The 16,575-nt window shown below is 43.4% G+C and overlaps 1 protein-coding gene across 5 annotated transcripts in view; it reads right to left on the bottom strand.

The window, feature by feature from the left end:
- Nucleotides 1-16,575, bottom strand: part of LOC121280341 (BTG3 associated nuclear protein) — a 281,633-nt gene that overhangs the window by 205,492 nt on the left and 59,566 nt on the right. For all 5 annotated transcript variants that reach the window (XR_005943600.1, XM_041192229.1, XM_041192230.1 and 2 more), the window contains one exon: nucleotides 2,723-2,845. Coding sequence is in view for 4 of the 5 variants with exons in the window: in XM_041192229.1 (XP_041048163.1) it covers nucleotides 2,723-2,845 (123 nt within the window). In the remaining variant the exon portion in view is untranslated. The remainder of the gene's footprint in view (nucleotides 1-2,722; nucleotides 2,846-16,575) is intronic.

Raw genomic sequence — 16,575 nt, 5'->3', positions numbered from 1 at the left:
TCTAGGATCAAACAAAGCCATAGGCCACAGTTAATAAAAAGAACTTTCCAGCCAAGATCTCAGAATTAGTAAGAACATTTAATTCTTCGTACGCATCTCAAGTGAACAAACAGTAAACCCAGCTATGCCTGTCTCTTTATGGGGTATGTGGAACATTCCTTGTTCCAGTCCTACTCCGGCCCCCTTCCACAACTCTTTCTCCGGTACATCGATGATTACTTCGGTGCTGCTTCATGCTCTCGTCGGGACTTGGAAAAATTTATTAATTTTGCTTCCAATCTCCACCCCTCCATCATTTTCACGTGGTCCATCTCTGACACTTCCCTTCCCTTCCTTGACCTCTCTGTCTCAATCTCTGGTGATAGACTGTCCACCAATATCCATTACAAACCCACCGACTCCCACAGCTACCTCGACAATAGCTCCTCACACCCCGCTTCCTGTAAGGACTCCATCCCATTCTCTCAGTTCCTTCGCCTCCGTCGCATCTGTTCCGATGATGCCACCTTCAAAAACAGTTCCTCTGACATGTCCTCCTTCTTCCTTAACCGAGATTTTCCACCCACGGTCGTTGACAGGGCCCTCAACCGTGTCCGGCCCATCTCCCGCGCATCCGCCCTCACGCCTTCTCCTCCCTCCCAGAAACACGATAGGGTCCCCCTTGTCCTCACTTATCACCCCACCAGCCTCCACATTCAAAGGATCATCCTCCGCAATTTCCGCCAACTCCAGCATGATACCACCACCAAACACATCTTCCCTTCACCCCCCCCTATCGGCATTCCGTAGGGATCGCTCCCTTCGGGACACCCTGGTCCACTCCTCCATCACTCCCTACTCCTCAACCCCCTCCTATGGCACAACCCCATGCCCACGCAAAAGATGCAACACCTGCCCCTTCACTTCCTCTCTCCTCACCGTCCAAGGGCCCAAACACTCCTTTCAAGTGAAGCAGTATTTCACTTGCATTTCCCCCAACTTAGTCTACTGCATTCGCTGCTCCCAATGTGGTCTCCTCTACATTGGAGAGACCAAACGTAAACTGGGCGACCGCTTTGCAGAACACCTGCGGTCTGTCCGCAAGAATGACCCAAACCTCCCTGTCGCTTGCCATTTTAACACTCCACCCTGCTCTCTTGCCCACATGTCTGTCCTTGGCTTGCTGCATTGTTCCAGTGAAGCCCAACGCAAACTGGAGGAACAACACCTCATCTTCCGACTAGGCTCTTTACAGCCTTCCGGACTGAATATTGAATTCAACAACTTTAGGTCGTGAGCTCCCTCCCCCATCCCCACCCCCTTTCTGTTTCCCCCTTCCTTTTTTTTCCAATAAATTATATAGATTTTTCTTTTCCCACCTATTTCCATTATTTTTAAAGATCTTAAAATCTTTTATGCTCTCCCCACCCCCACTAGAGCTATACCTTGAGTGCCCTACCATCCATTCTTAATTAGCACATTCGTTTAGATAATTTCACCAACTTTAACACCTATGTGTTCTTTTGTTCTATTTGTTGACATCTTTTGATGATCTGCTTCTATCACTGCTTGTTTGTCCCTACAACCACACCACCCCCCCACCCCCACTTCTCTCTCTCTCTCCGCACCCCCCATACACCTTAAACCAGCTTATATTTCAACTCTTTCTTGGACTCGAACTCAAGTTCTGTCGAAGGGTCATGAGGACGCGAAACGTCAACTCTTTTCTTCTCCGCCGATGCTGCCAGACCTGCTGAGTTTTTCCAGGTAATTCTGTTTTTGTTTTGGATTTCCAGCCTCCGCAGTTTGTTTTTATATTAGTAAACACAATAGCCTAGATGGCATAACCTCAAACAAAAGTCAGGGAGTGCAAGAAGGTTATTTGCTCAATTTTTAACACACTGACCCTATGTGAATTTTTGGGGAGAGGCTCGTCATCATGACATAGCCAGGTACCTGATATAAAAAACACCAGCAATAAATTCACATATTAGGCAGAAAATCCAGCATTGGTGATTTCACACTGTGAGGAACAGGAGGTAATTTACTGAAAAATGTCTATAAGGAGCGCTGGAAGGCAGAGAATTGGATAGTTCTCTGATGAGGTCAAATAACTTTTCTTATAGGAAGTCAAGATTATTACAGCAACCCTCTTCAGCAATGAGCACAAGATGATGGTATCGTTTTGCAGGCTGGACACACCACTCCATATGTGAATATACATCAAAAAGCATGAAACATCATGTCACCCTTACAGTTGTGAAAATGGTCAAAATATATAAGTGCTGCTATATTTTAGAATTTAGCCATTTCACCATACAAGTCAAGGATGTAATTTAATTTAAATGTACTTTTAAGTTCTTTTCTTGCCCCATCACCATTCCCTTTGGCCCTGTAAGTCTAATCCTTCTGTCATTCAACCTCTCCGGTCTTCCACCCAATCACAAATATTCCTTTTTGTCCTTGTCCCATCCACCCCTTGCTCAAAACCTGTTACATCTCTAACATTTCCCAAAATAATGAAAAGTCACAGACCTGAACCATTAACTCTGTTTCTCTCTCCACAAATGCTGCCTGACCTGCTGAGTGTTCCCAGCATTTTCTGTTTTTAGCTTACTAATAACTCTATAGGGAGACGAAAATTCATGAAGTGTGTAACTAAGTGGATTAGTAAATTATGGTTATTGCTAAATAATCTTGGTGCAACAAGAAAATGAAGTGGAATTTCTGAAGTTTCACTAACTTGCTGAGAATATTGTCCAGGGTGTCTGTTCCTCTCGGTGAAGGTTCTTCTTGCCCAGCAACCTTGGAACCAATTGGGTTCTGACGATCACTATTTAATATTACAGTGGTCTGTGGTACAGTGCTGCAAGAAATAATGTCAGGTTAAAAAATAAGAAACTTGAACGCAGTCATATATAAAACAAGATCATAACTAAATATTATATCCAACAAGAAAACACAGGGTGTAATTAATTCCTTATATACACAGATCAACATTTTGAGAAATAACAGTTGCCCAAGGGGGAGCAAGGAGGTTATGCTGAACTTATATAAGACATTTGTTAGACCTCAGCTGGAGTATTGTGTACAATTCTGGGCGCCACGTTATAGGAATGATGTGAACACGTTGGAGGGAGTGCAGAAGAGGTTTACAAGATTGGTTCCAGGGATGAGAAGTCTTTCGATGTAGGCCCCAGCAGCTCTGACGAACGGAAGCGGCAAAGTAATTTTCAAGACCAGTTAAGTAGGTATTCATTTTTCTAATTTCTGCGGGCCAGCACTTCCCAACGCTAGTCGGAAATTACGGCCCAATATTACTTCACCATACTTAAATTGTCTTGAATTGACAAAGAACTAATGAATGTTTTGGCAATTCTGACAATACCAGAGACATACCACTTACATTTCACTAGGAGTAATGGAAGGGTAACCAATGCTAAAGCTGATCATAAAGAGAGATTAAAATGGAACAGGACAAGGAAGGTTATGATAGTTAAAGGAGATAAATGACAAGTGTGAAGTACAAAATACATTAGAGAACCAAGTAGAACACAGAAACTACAGAGACAATCTAACAAAGGGGAATAAAAGGGGCAAAGAATATGCGACAAAATAAGCGGTTAACATAAAAGGGAAACCCTGAAGTCTTTTACAACCATATAAATGGTAAAAAAGCAGTTAAAGGAAGAATGAGGCCATTTCAGCACCACAGAGGATATATTCTCGCCAAGGCAGAGGGTATGGCTGAAATATTAAATAAGTAATTTGCCTAGAAGGGGGTGTTGCCAATGTAGCAGTAAAGAAGGGGGATGAAGCAATACTGGGTAAAATAAAAATAGATAAAGAGGAGGTATTTAAAAGATTGACAGATCTCAAAGTGGAAAAGTGACCTAATCCAAATGAAATGCAGCCCAGGTTACTGTGGAAGTTCTAACCACAATCTCCCACCCTATTTTGACACTGTGTGGTATCATAAAACTGGAGGATTACACATGTTACACCTCTGCTTAAAAAAGGAGAGAGCGGTAAACCTGGCAACTACAGGCCAATCAACATAATATCAGTAGTTGGGAAACTTTTATATATAATAACCTGGGGCAGAATTAACTGTTATTTGGAAAAGTGTGAGCTAATAGATGAAAGTTATCATGAATGCGTTGAAGCCAAATTGTGTTTGACTAACTGAATCAAGTTCTTTTGTTAAGTAACAGAGATGGTTGATGAGAGAAGTGGAGTTGATGGTGTGTATATGGACTTTCAAAAGGTGTATGACATAATCTTATCTGCAAAATGAAAACTCATGGCATTAAAGGGACCGTGACTATGTGCATACAAAACTGGCTAATTGCCCAAAACCAGAGGGAAGTGAAGCAGAGAATGTCAGGAGTGGTGAACAGTTGGTTTTCAGGTATTTCCAGGTATCAGGGCCACTACTTTTTTGACATATATGAATGACCTGGTGGATATACAGGGCATAATTTCAAAGTTCGCAGCTGACACAAAACTGAGAAATATAGTAGACAATGAGAAGGACAGAAACAGACATCAGGAGGTCATAGAGTGGTGAAATGGACAGACTAAATGTTTTGCAGTGATGTGTGAAGGGATACATTTAGGTAGGAAGAATGAAGAGAGATCATTGTAAACTAAAGGGTACAATTTTAAAGAGGTGTGCAGCAACAGTGATATCAAAGACTGTATGTACACACATCTTTGAAGGTGGCAGGACAAGTTGAAAATTCTAGAAGAAACGTATAAGGAATTCTGATCTTTATTATTCAAGAACAGAACAAAAAAGCAAGGAAATTATGTTAAACCATTATAAAACACTGGCTAGGCTACAGCTGGACTAATATGTGCAAGATCTGGGTACCAAACTTTAGGAATGATGTCAAGGCATTTGAGGGTCTGTAAAAGAGATTTACTAGAATAGTACTAACAATGAAGGACTTCAGATATGTGTAAAAAGTGGGAGAAGCTGGGGTTGTTCTCTTTGGAGCAGAGACGTTTAAGAGGAGATGGGCCATTCCAAATCATCAAGGCTTTTGATAGAGTAATAAGCAGAAGCAGTTTCCAGTGGCAGAAAGATGCCAGATGAGGCAGGTTTAAGGTGATTGGTCAAAGAACCAGAGGTGCCACATTCTTTTTTTGTACAGCATATTGTTACGATTTGTAATGCACAGTCTGAAAGGGTGATGGAAGCAAATTCAATACAAACTTTCAAAAGGGAATTGGATAAATACTTGAAGGGAAAACAAATATTCAGGGCTATGGGGAAACAGCAGAGGAGTGGTTCTAGTTGGATTACTCTACAAAAAGCCAGGATGGCTACAAATGTCCAAATGGTCTCCCTTCTGGGCTTTATCATTTGGAACTACAGTATAAATCGCTGTTCTTTCATTGTCGTTGAGTCAAATTCCTGGAACTCCCTCCCAAAGAGTACTGCGCATGTACCTCCACCACATGGACTGCAGCAGTTCAAGAAAGTAGCTCACCACCACTTTCTTAAAGGTAATTAGGGATGGGCAACAAATGCTGGCCTTGCCAACAATGCTCACATACCATGAATGAGTACCAAAAAAAAATCACTATGATTCCATGAACACAGGTGGAAACCATTTGTCCATTCTATCTCTTTGATGGATAGAACTCCCCTGATATTCTTTGGCTAGCGTCTTCAGATCTTTTACATCCAACCAAAGAGGCCTCAGAGTCAACAATTCCCTTAGTGCTGTACTGAAGTGTTAGCCTACATTATGTGATTAAGTCCTAGAGTCAGCCTTGAACTTACAACTTTTTGACTGGGAGGTAAACATCAAGCTGACATTAACTGACAAGCATGAATTTGAGTTCACATTCAGTACCAGGTGTACCTTCTAGCAGTATCCTGAGCAATACAACATACCATGCAATTTGCATCCTCACTATTCTTCCGAACCACAAAATGGACACGCACACTACATTCCATGAAATAGTGATTCCATCAGTTGCAGGTGCATTGCTTCAGTGACTACTTCTTATCTCTCTGCAACTGAATCATGAAAAGTAACAATCTTCTAGTTAACACCTTCAGAGTTTCCACATCGCTTGCACAATGTGCATCTACAATAGAAAGACTAAATGTAAAGAACAGCAAAGAATGACTAAAAGATTAATAAGGAGGGAGAAATTAGAGAGTGAGAAAAAACTAGCTAGAAATATAAAACCAGATAGTAAGGGCTTCTACAGGTATTTAAAAAGGAGGGGAGTAAGTAAAGTGAGCATTGGTCCTCTAGAGAGAGACAGAATGGGGAACTAACAATGATGAAAAATAAGAAAATGGTGGATGAATTGAACAGATATTTCACATCGGTCTTCAATGTAGTGGATACAAGTAATATTCCAGAAATAATAGTGAATCAGGAGGTGAAAGGGAGGGAGGAACTTAAAATAATTACAATCACCAGGGAAAGGGTACGAAGAAAATGATTAGAACTAAAAGTTGACAGGTGCCGAGGGGTTCTGATGGGCTACATCCTGGAGTCTTAAAAGTAGTGGCTACTGAGATAGTAGATGCATTGGTTTAATTTTCCAAAATTCCCTAGATTCTGAAAAGGTGCCACCAGATTGGAAAATAGCGAATGTGACTCCTCTATTCAAGAAAGGAGAGAAGCAAAAAAATAAGAAATTAAAGGCCAGTTAGGTTAACATCTGTCATAGAGAATGCTGGAATCTACCATTAAGGTTACAACAAGGCACTTAGAAAATCCCAATGCATTCAGGCAGCGCCAACATGACTTTGTGAAAAGGAATTCATGTTTGACTTATTTCTTGGAGCTCTTCAAGGAAGTAACAAGCAACATACGTCAAGCAGAACCTGTGAATATGCTGTACTTAGATTTCAGGAGGCATTTGACAAGGTGTCACATCACTAGTTACTATGCAAAATAAGAGGTCATAGTATAGGGGGTAACAAACTAGCATGGACAGATGATTGGTTAGCCAACAGGAAACAAAGTCGGTATACATGAGTAATTTTCAGGTCGGCAAGGTGTGATGAGTGGAATGCCATAGGGACCAGTGCTATGGCCACAGCTATTTGCAATTTATATCAATGACTTGGAAGAAGGGCCCAAATGTATGGTTGCTAAATTTGCTGATGACACAAAGATAGGTAGGAAAGTAAATTGTGAAGAGGTCATAAGGATTCTGCAAAGAGACATAGATAGGTTAAGTGAGGGGGCAAAAATGTGGCAATGGAGTATAACATGGGAAAATGAGAACTTGACCAGTTTGGCAGGAATAACAGGAAAGCAGTATATTATTTAAATAGAGAAAGATTGCAGACTTCTGAATTACAGAAGGATCTGGGTGTCCTAGTACATGAATCATAAAGTTAGTATGCAGTTACAGCAAGTGATGAGGAAGGCAAATGGAATGTTGTCATTTATTGCAAGGGAAATGGAATATCCTTTTTATTTTTTTCATTTTCTCATGGGATGTGGGTGTGCTGGCTAGGCCAGCAGCTGTTGCCTTTCCCTAATCACCCTTGAGCTGATTGGCTTGCTAGGCCATTTCAGAGTGCGTTTAAGGGTCAACCACATTGCTGTGGGTCTGGAGTCACATGTAGGCCAAACCAGGTAAGGATGGCAGATTTTCTTCCCTTAAGGACATTAGTGAATCAGATGGGTTTTGACGACAATCGATGATGGTTTTGTGGTCACCATTTCTGAGATTTATTAATTGAATTCAAATTCCACCAACTAAAAAAGTAGGGATGTTTTGCTACAGTTGGTGAGGACAACATTTGGAGTAGTGTGTAAAGTTTTGGTCTCCTTATTTAAGAAAGGATGGAAAGGCATTAGCAGCAGTTCAGAGAAGGTTCATTCAACTGATATGTGGGATTTGGGGGAGGTGGTTATCTTATGCGGAAAGGTTGGACAGACTGAGCTTGTATCCACTGGAGTTTAGAAGAATGAAAGGTGATCTTATTGAAACATACAGCATCCTGAGGAGACCTGACAGGGTGGATACTGAAAGGATGTTTCACCTTGTGAGAGAGACTAGAACGAGGGGTCACGGTTTAAAAATAAGGTGTCTTCCATTTAAGATGGAAACAAAATGACATATTTTCTTCCAGAGGGTTGAGAGCCTGTGGAACTCTTCCCCAGAGAGCAGTGGAGGCAATATCATTGAACATTTTTAAGGCAGAGGTAGGTAGATTCTTGATTAACAAGGGAGTCAAAGGTTATTGATGGTAGGCAGAACACGAGTTGAGGCTATAATCAGATCTTATTGAATGGCGGATCAGGCTCGAGGGGCCAAATAGCCGCCTCCCACTCCTAGTTCATATAGTCAGACGTTCAAATGCACAGGGCAACTTGTGTCATACCAAATATCTTCATCATTCAGATATCCAAATCAAGTGCCGTTAACTTCAAGGTTTACTCATCATCAGTTCTTAATCCAGTTCCTCACATAAGGCACATCCCATTATTGGTATGCTTTTACCCTTTTGCCATGGGATGGATTTGGAAATTAGTTAAATTTTAATTAACGTGAATTAAACTAAAGTGGGTTATAAATGGGAATGATTAGCTATTCAGGGAGATGTGGTGGCGTAGTGGTATTGCCACTGGACTGGTAATCCAGAGACCCAGGGTAATGCTCTGGAGACCTAGATACAAATCCCATAATGGCAGTATTTGAATTCAATAAAAATCTGGTATTCAAAATCTAATGATGACCATGAAGCCCGATTGTGAATTGTTGTAAAAACCCACCTGGTTCACTAACATCCTTTAGGGAAGGAAATCTGCCCTCCTCACCTGGTCTGGCTGACATGTGACTCAAATCTGCATCAATGTAGTCGACTCTTAAATGCCCTCTGAAGTGGCCTGCAAACCACTCAGTTATACCAAACCTCTAAACAGTCAATAAAAAGGAATGAAATTGGACGGACCATCGGGCATCGACCTTGGCACCAGAAACAACAATGGCAAGCCCAGCCCTGTAAACCCTGCAAAGTCTTCTTTACTAACGTCTGGTGGCTTGTGCCAAAACTGGAATAGCTGTCTCACAAGACTAGTCAAGTAACAGCATAACATAATCATACTCACAGAATCATACCTCAGAGGCAAGTCCCAGGTACCACCATCACAATCCCTGGGCATGTCCCATTGGCAAGACAGACCCAGCAAAGGTGGTGGCACTGTGGCATACAGTCGGGAGGGAGTTGCCCTGGGAGCACTCATCATTGACTCCGGACCCCATGAAGTCTCAAGGTATCAGGTCAACAATGGGCAAGGAAACCTCCTGCTGATTACGACATGCTGCCCCCAGTCGGCTGATGAATCAGTATTCCTACATGTTGAACACCACTTGCAGGAAGCACCGAGGGTGGCAGGGCGCAGAACATGCTCTGGGTGGGGGACTTCAATGTCCTTCACCAAGAGTGGCTCAGTAGCACCACCATAGATGAAGCTGGCCGAGTCCTAAAGGATATAGCTGCTAGACTGGGTCTGCGGCAGGTGGTAAGGGAACCAACAAGAGGGAAAAATATACTTCGCCTCATCCTCACCAACCTGCCTGCCGCAAATGCATCTGTCCATGACAGTATCGGTAGGAGCGACCACTGCACAGTCCTTGCGGAGATGAAATTCCATCTTCACAATGAGGATACCCTCCATCATGTTGTGTGGCACGACCACCATGTTAAGTGGGATAGATTTCAAACAGGTTTAGCAACTCAAGACTGGGCAACCATGAGGCGCTGTGGGCCTTCAGCAGCAGCAGCAGAACTGTACTCAACCACAATGTAACCTCATGGCCCGCCATATCCCCAACTCTGCCATTACCACCAAGCCAGGGGATCAACACTGGTTCAAAGAAGAGTGCAGGAGGGCATGCCAGGAGCGGTACCACACATGCCTAAAAATGGGGTGTCAACCTGGTGAAGTACAACACAGGTCCCCAGCATCACAGACATCAGTCTTCAGCCAATTCGATTCTTAGGCCAGAAGTGGGAGTGTTTGTTGATGTTGAAATGGTGCCAGTTGAGTTTATGCTTGAAGTTCATAATTAAGAGCATCTGTCCCCGATTGGAGCCTTCATCACATAGGATGTTAAGGGGAAACTGGAGTAGTCTGTCTCTTTACTCCGCAGGCTTGGAAATATATCAGTCTTAAGATATTGACTAGCTTCGGACTCATTCTTTCATCAACATACTGAAGCTGGATGTTTCATGTTCAAGGATGATTGCACAATGTTCAGCATCATTCATGACTCCTCAGACACTGAAGCAGTCTGTGTCCATGTGCAGCAAGACCTGGACAACATTCAGGCTTGGGCTAGTAAGTGGCAAGTAACATTCATGCCATTCAAGTGCCAGGAAATCATCTCCAACAAGAGAATCCAACCATCTCTTCTTTACATTCAATGGCATTACCATTACTGAAACCCCACCATCAACATCCTGGGGGTTACCATTGACCAGAAACCCAACTGGACCAGCTACATAAATACTGTTGCTACAAGAGAAGGTCAGAGGCTGGGAATTCTACGGAGAATAACTCCCCAAAGCCTGTCCACCAGCTACAAGGCACGCCAGGAGTGTGATGGAATACCCTCCACTTGCCTGGATAACTGCAGCTCCAACAACCCTCAAGAAGCCTGACACCATGAACCCGATTGGCACCCCATCCACCACATTCAATCTCCACTTCCTCCACCACCAATGCACAGTGGCAGCAGTTTGTAATATCTACAAGATGCACTGCAGCAACAGTGGAGGCGGTGGCGTAGTGGTTTATTTTTTTATTCATTTATTCATTCATGGGATGTGGGCTTCGCTGGCTGGACCAGCATTTATTGCCCATCCCTAGTTGCCCTTGAGAAGGTGGTGGTGACCTGCCTTCTTGAACTGCTGCAGACCGGTATTGTCAATAAATTGGTAATCCAGAGATCCAAGGTAATGCTCTGGGCGCCTGGGTTCGAATCCCATCAAGGCAGATCGTGGAATTCAATAAAAATTTGGAATTAAAAATCTATTGATGACCAGTGGTGGATGGGGTGCCAACCATTGTCGATTATTGTAAAAACCCATCTGGTTCACTAATGCCCTTTAGAAAAGGAAATCTGCTGTCCTTACACGGCCCACATGTAACTCCAGACCGACAGCAATGTGGCTGACTCTTAAATGCCCTCAAGGGCAATTAGGAATGGGTAATAAATGCTGGCCTAGCCAGCGATACCCACATCCCAAGAATAAATAAATAAAAAAAACTCACTAAGGCTCCATCGGCAGCAGCTTCCAAATGCACGGCCTCTACCACCTAGAAGGACAAAGGGCAGCAGATGCAAGGAACACCACTACCTGCAAGTTCCACTCGAAACCACTCACCAACCTGACTTGGAACAATACTGCTGTTCCTTCATTGCTGCTGTGTCAAAATCCTGGAACTCTCTCCCTAACAGCACCATGGGTGTACAGGCACCGCATGGACTACAGTGGTTCAAGAAGGCGGCTCACCACCACCTTCTCAAGTGCAATTAGGGATGGGCAATAAAAATGTTGGCCTAACCAATGACACCCACATCCCGTGAAAGAATAAAACCTCTGCCAATATCGTTCTCAAAGGCACCACTTTAAGGTACCACATAGAGAAATCCATGATTGTTAAAAGATATTGATGCCCACTTTTGGTTTTGGGGAGGGACCATCTACTGAGGCCTTACGAAATAGTTCGTCAAAAACTGGTTTGGAATCGAAGGTGCTGGTAAAATTGATGGTTGGGGTTTCCCAACTATTTGACACATATGACCATGCCTGACAAAATCTAACCACATCTTTATGTAACACTGGCCAATAAAAATGTTTCATTATTTTAGCTTGGGTTTTCTTGATTCCCAAATAACCTATCAAAATTTCCCTACAATAACCATGTGGGAGTACAATCTGATGGACTACTGTGCCTTCCTCATCTGCTGGGATCTGAAGCGATTTCCATTTCTTCATTAATATATCATCCTTTATGTAATCACATTCAGGAACCTTTTCTGATTGCACCTCAGAATACGCTGCCGGATACAAACTCCTCAGGATCTGCCTGTTGGGCTTTTTTTCTATTCATTCATGGGATGTGGGCATCACTGGCTAGGCCAGCAATTATTGCCCATCCCTAATTGCCCTTGAAAAGATGATGGTGAGCTGCCTTCTCGAACTGCTGCAGTCCACGTGATGTAGGTACACCAACAGTGTTGTTCAGGAGGGAGTTCCAGCATTTTGGCCCAGCGACAGTGAAGGAATGGCAATATATTTCCAAGACAGAATGGTGAGTGGTTTGCAGGGGAACTTCCAGGTGATGGTCTTCTTCTGCATCTCCTGCCCTTGTCCTTCCAGATGGCAGTGATCATGGGTTTGGTTATATCTGTCTAATGAGGCTTGGTGAGTTGTTGCAGTGCATCTTGTAGATGGTACACACTGCTGCCAATGTGTATTAGTGATGGTGGGAATGAATGTTTGTGGATATGATGCCAATCAAGTGAGCTGCTTTGTTCTGGGTAGTGTCAAGCTTCTTGAGTGTTGTTGGAGCTGCACTCATCCAGGCAAGTGGAGAACATTCCATCACATTCCTGACTCATGCCTTGTAGATGGTGGACAGACTTTGGGGAGTCAGGGAGTGAGTTACTCACCGCAAGATTCCTAGCGTCTAACCTGCTCTTGTAGCTACAGTATTTATATGGCTAGTCCAGTTCAGTTTCTGGTCAATGGTAACCCCCCAGGATGTTGATGATTAACCTCCAGCAACCTCAACCATCTTCCTTTGTGCTAGGTATGGCTCCAACCAACGCAGAGCTTTCCCAGAGATAAAAACAAAAAACTGCGGATGCTGGAAATCCAAAACAAAAACAGAATTACCTGGAAAAACTCAGCAGGTCTGGCAGCATCGGCGGAGAAGAAAAGAGTTAACGTTTCGAGTCCTCATGACCCTTCGACAGAACAGATCAGTTCTGTCGAAGGGTCATGAGGACTCGAAACGTCAACTCTTTTCTTCTCCGCCGATGCTGCCAGACCTGCTGAGTTTTTTCAGGTAATTCTGTTTTTGTTGCAGAGCTTTCCCCCTGATTCCCAGTGACTCTAGTTTTGCTTGGGCTGCTTGATGCCAAACTTGGTCAAATGCTGCCTTGATGTAAAGGGCAATCTTGCTCACCTAACCTCAGCAGTTCAGCTCCTTTGTCCATGTTTGAACCAAGGCTGTAATGAGGTCAGGAGCTGAGTGGCCCAGATGGAACCAAAACTGAGCATCAGTGAGCAGGTTATTGTTTCGCAAGTGCTGCTTGATAGCACTGTTGATGATCCCTTCCATCACTCCTAATACAACCTCCAAAGAAAAGTTCTAATAATCAGCCAGACCTGTTGATTGATCAATAGGGCCCCAGAGAAACACAGATCCACTTCACTTAAATATTAAATTATAGATCCTGCCAGGGTTTTAGCTTGAAATTGAACTTGAATCGCCAAGATTGCCATCATGGTGCTCATTCAACTGCCAGAAGGCTTACCTTCTTCCCAAAGAGAATAATCATTAGTTGATCATTAAGCAACTTATAGGTGTGATTTAAAGCTTAATGGTAAAAGAGCAAACAAAAAGGGAATAAGCGAGGGGAAACAAAAAAAAGCAAAACAAGACAAATAATGCAACAACTATATGTCATCTACACCAAAACTGGTTATCAAAAATAAAACTTTCTGATTTACAATTTCAACTGCAATTCATTCTATATTTCCTTTCAGGATTATTGGAAATATGGATAAAGCAGGCCTTGGTCATTTATACCATGGCATACAATTTTATTGTACATTGGCTACATATTAGCATTTAATCGAATAGAACTAAGTTACTAGAAATACTGGGAACAGTAGTAGGCCGTTCAGTCTCTCAAACCTGTTCAAAATTACCATGGCTGCTCTATGCTCAATTTCAATTCCCTGACTTTGTTCCTACCACTCAACAAAACATTATCCGAGTCTTGAAAATTTCAACTGACTCAGTATCTACAGCGTTTTGGGAAAGCAGGTTCTAGATTTGCATTGAACCTGATGGGTTGCATCCTAGGATTTTAAAGGAAATAGCTAAAGAGATACTTGGTGTGCTGGTAGTAATCTTCCCTGTGGGAAACTCTCGGACCAGAGGACATAATTTCAGAGTAAGGGGGCACCCATTTAAAACAGAGATGAGGAGGAATTTCTTCTCTCAGGGGGTAGTCAATCTGTGGAATTCTTTACCGCAGGGGGCTGTACAGGGTGGGTCGATAAGTATATTTAAGGCTGAGATAGATAGATTTTAATCAGTAAGGCAGTCAAAGGGAATGTGGAAAAGGCAGGAAACTGGAGGATTATCAGTTCAGCCATGATCTCATTGAATGGCTGAGTAGACTCGATGGGCCGAATGTTCTGCTCCTATGTCAAATGGCATTATGATCCTTTGTGTGAAAATATTTTTCCTGATTTCACTCTTAAATGGCCTAGCTGCAATTTTAAGATTATACTGTTTGTTCTGGATTTCCCTACTCAAGAAAATAGCTTCTCTGCAGCAACTCCATCGAAACTCTATCATTTTAATCGCTTTAATTAGGTCACTCCTAAACCTTTCAAACTCAATGGAATGCAAGCCAATCCTCATGATTTAAGCCTAGAAACCCTGGTGTAATTTTTGTGAAGCTGCATTGTAACGCTTCCAAGGCCTAAATTTTCTTTTGAGGTTTAGCATAAAAACTGGGCAGTACTCCAGATGGCTTCAAACTAAGGCTCTGTATAACTGAAGCATCACTTTTCCACTTTTGAATTGTAACCCCCTGGAGATTAAGGCTAATATTTCATTACCCTTCTTATTTTTTTCATTCATGGCTTGTGAGCCATGCTGGCTGGGCCAGCATTCATTGCCCATCCCTAGTTGCCCTTGAGAAGGTGGTAGTGAGCAACCTTCTTGAACCGCTGCAGTCCTCGTGGCGCAGGTACACCCACAGTGCTGTTAGGAAGGCAGTTCCAGGATTTTGACCCAGCAAGAGTGAAGGAATGGCGATATATTTCCAAGTCAGGATGGTGAGTGACTTGGAGAGGGACTTCTAGGTGGTGGCGTGCCCATCTATCTGTTGCCCTTGTTCTTGTCGATGGGAGTGGTCGCAGGTTTGTAAGGTGCTGTCGAAGGAGCTTTGGTGAATTCCTGCAGTGCATCTGTAGATGGTGTACACTGCTGCTACTATGCGTCAGTGGCGGAGGAAGTGAATATGTGTGGATGTGATGCCAATCAAGTGAGCTGCTTTGTCCTGGATGGTGTCAAGCTTCTTGAGTGTTGTGGGAGCTGCACTCATTCAGGCAATTGGGGACTATACCATCACACTCCTGACTTGTGCCTTATAGATGGTGGACAGGATTTGGGGAGTCAGGAGGTGAGTTACTTGTTGCAAGGTTCCTAGTGTCTGGCCTGCTTTTGTCGCCACAGTTATTTATATGGCTACTCCAGTTCAGTTCCTGGTCAATGGTAACCCCCAGGATGTTGATAGTGGGGGATTCAGTGGTGATAATACCATGGAACATCAAGGGGCGACGGTTAGATTCTCTCTTGTTGGGGATGGTCATTGTCTGGCATTTGTGTGGCGTGAATGTTACTTGTCACTTGTCAGCCCAGCCCTGGATATTGTCCTGGTCCTGCTGAATTTGGACATCGATTGCTTCAGTATCTGAGGAGTCGCAGATGGTGCTGAACATTAAGCAATCATCAGCGAACATCCCCACTTCTTACCTTATGATGGAAGCAAAGCCATTGATGAATCAGCTGAAGATGGTTGGGCCGAGGACACTACCTTGAGGAACTCCTGCAGTAATGTCCTGGAGCTCAGATGACTCTCCTCCAACAACCACAAGCATCTTCCTTTGTGCTAGATATGACTCCAACCAGCAGAGAGCTTTCCCCAATTCCCATTGACTCCAGTTTTGTTAGGACACCTTGATACCACACTCCGTCAAACGTGGCCTTGATGTCAAGGGCAGTCACTCCCACCACTCCTTTGTCCATGTTTGAACCAAGGCTGTATGAGGTCAGGAGATGAGTGGCCCTGGTGGAACTCAAACTGGGCGCCAGTGAGTAGGCTATTGGTAAGCAAGTGCGGCTTGATAGCACTGTTAATGACCCCTTCCATTACTGTATTGTTGATCAAGAGTATGGTGATGGGGTGGTAATTGCCGGGTTGGATTTGTCCTGCTTTTTGTGTACAGGACATACCTGGGCAATTTTCCACATAACCGGGTAGATGACAGTGTTGTAGCTGTACTGGAACAGCTTGGCTAGCGGCACAGCAAGTTCTGCAGCACAAGTCCTCAGTACTATTGCTGGAATATTGTCAGGGCCCATAGCCTTTGCGCTATCCAGTGCCTTTGGCCGTTTCTTGATATCACGTGGAGTGAATCAAACGGCTGAAGACTGGCATCTGTGATGCTAGGGACCTGTGAAAAGGCTGAAATGAGTTATCCACTCGGCACCTCTGGCTGAAGATTGCAGCAAATGCATCAGCCTTGTCTTTTGCACTGATCTGCTGGGCTTCACAATTATTGAG

Source organism: Carcharodon carcharias, chromosome 7 (genome assembly GCF_017639515.1).
Source record: "Carcharodon carcharias isolate sCarCar2 chromosome 7, sCarCar2.pri, whole genome shotgun sequence".
Taxonomy (NCBI): Eukaryota; Metazoa; Chordata; class Chondrichthyes; order Lamniformes; family Lamnidae; genus Carcharodon; species Carcharodon carcharias.
This window is presented reverse-complemented; position numbering and strand designations above follow the sequence as displayed.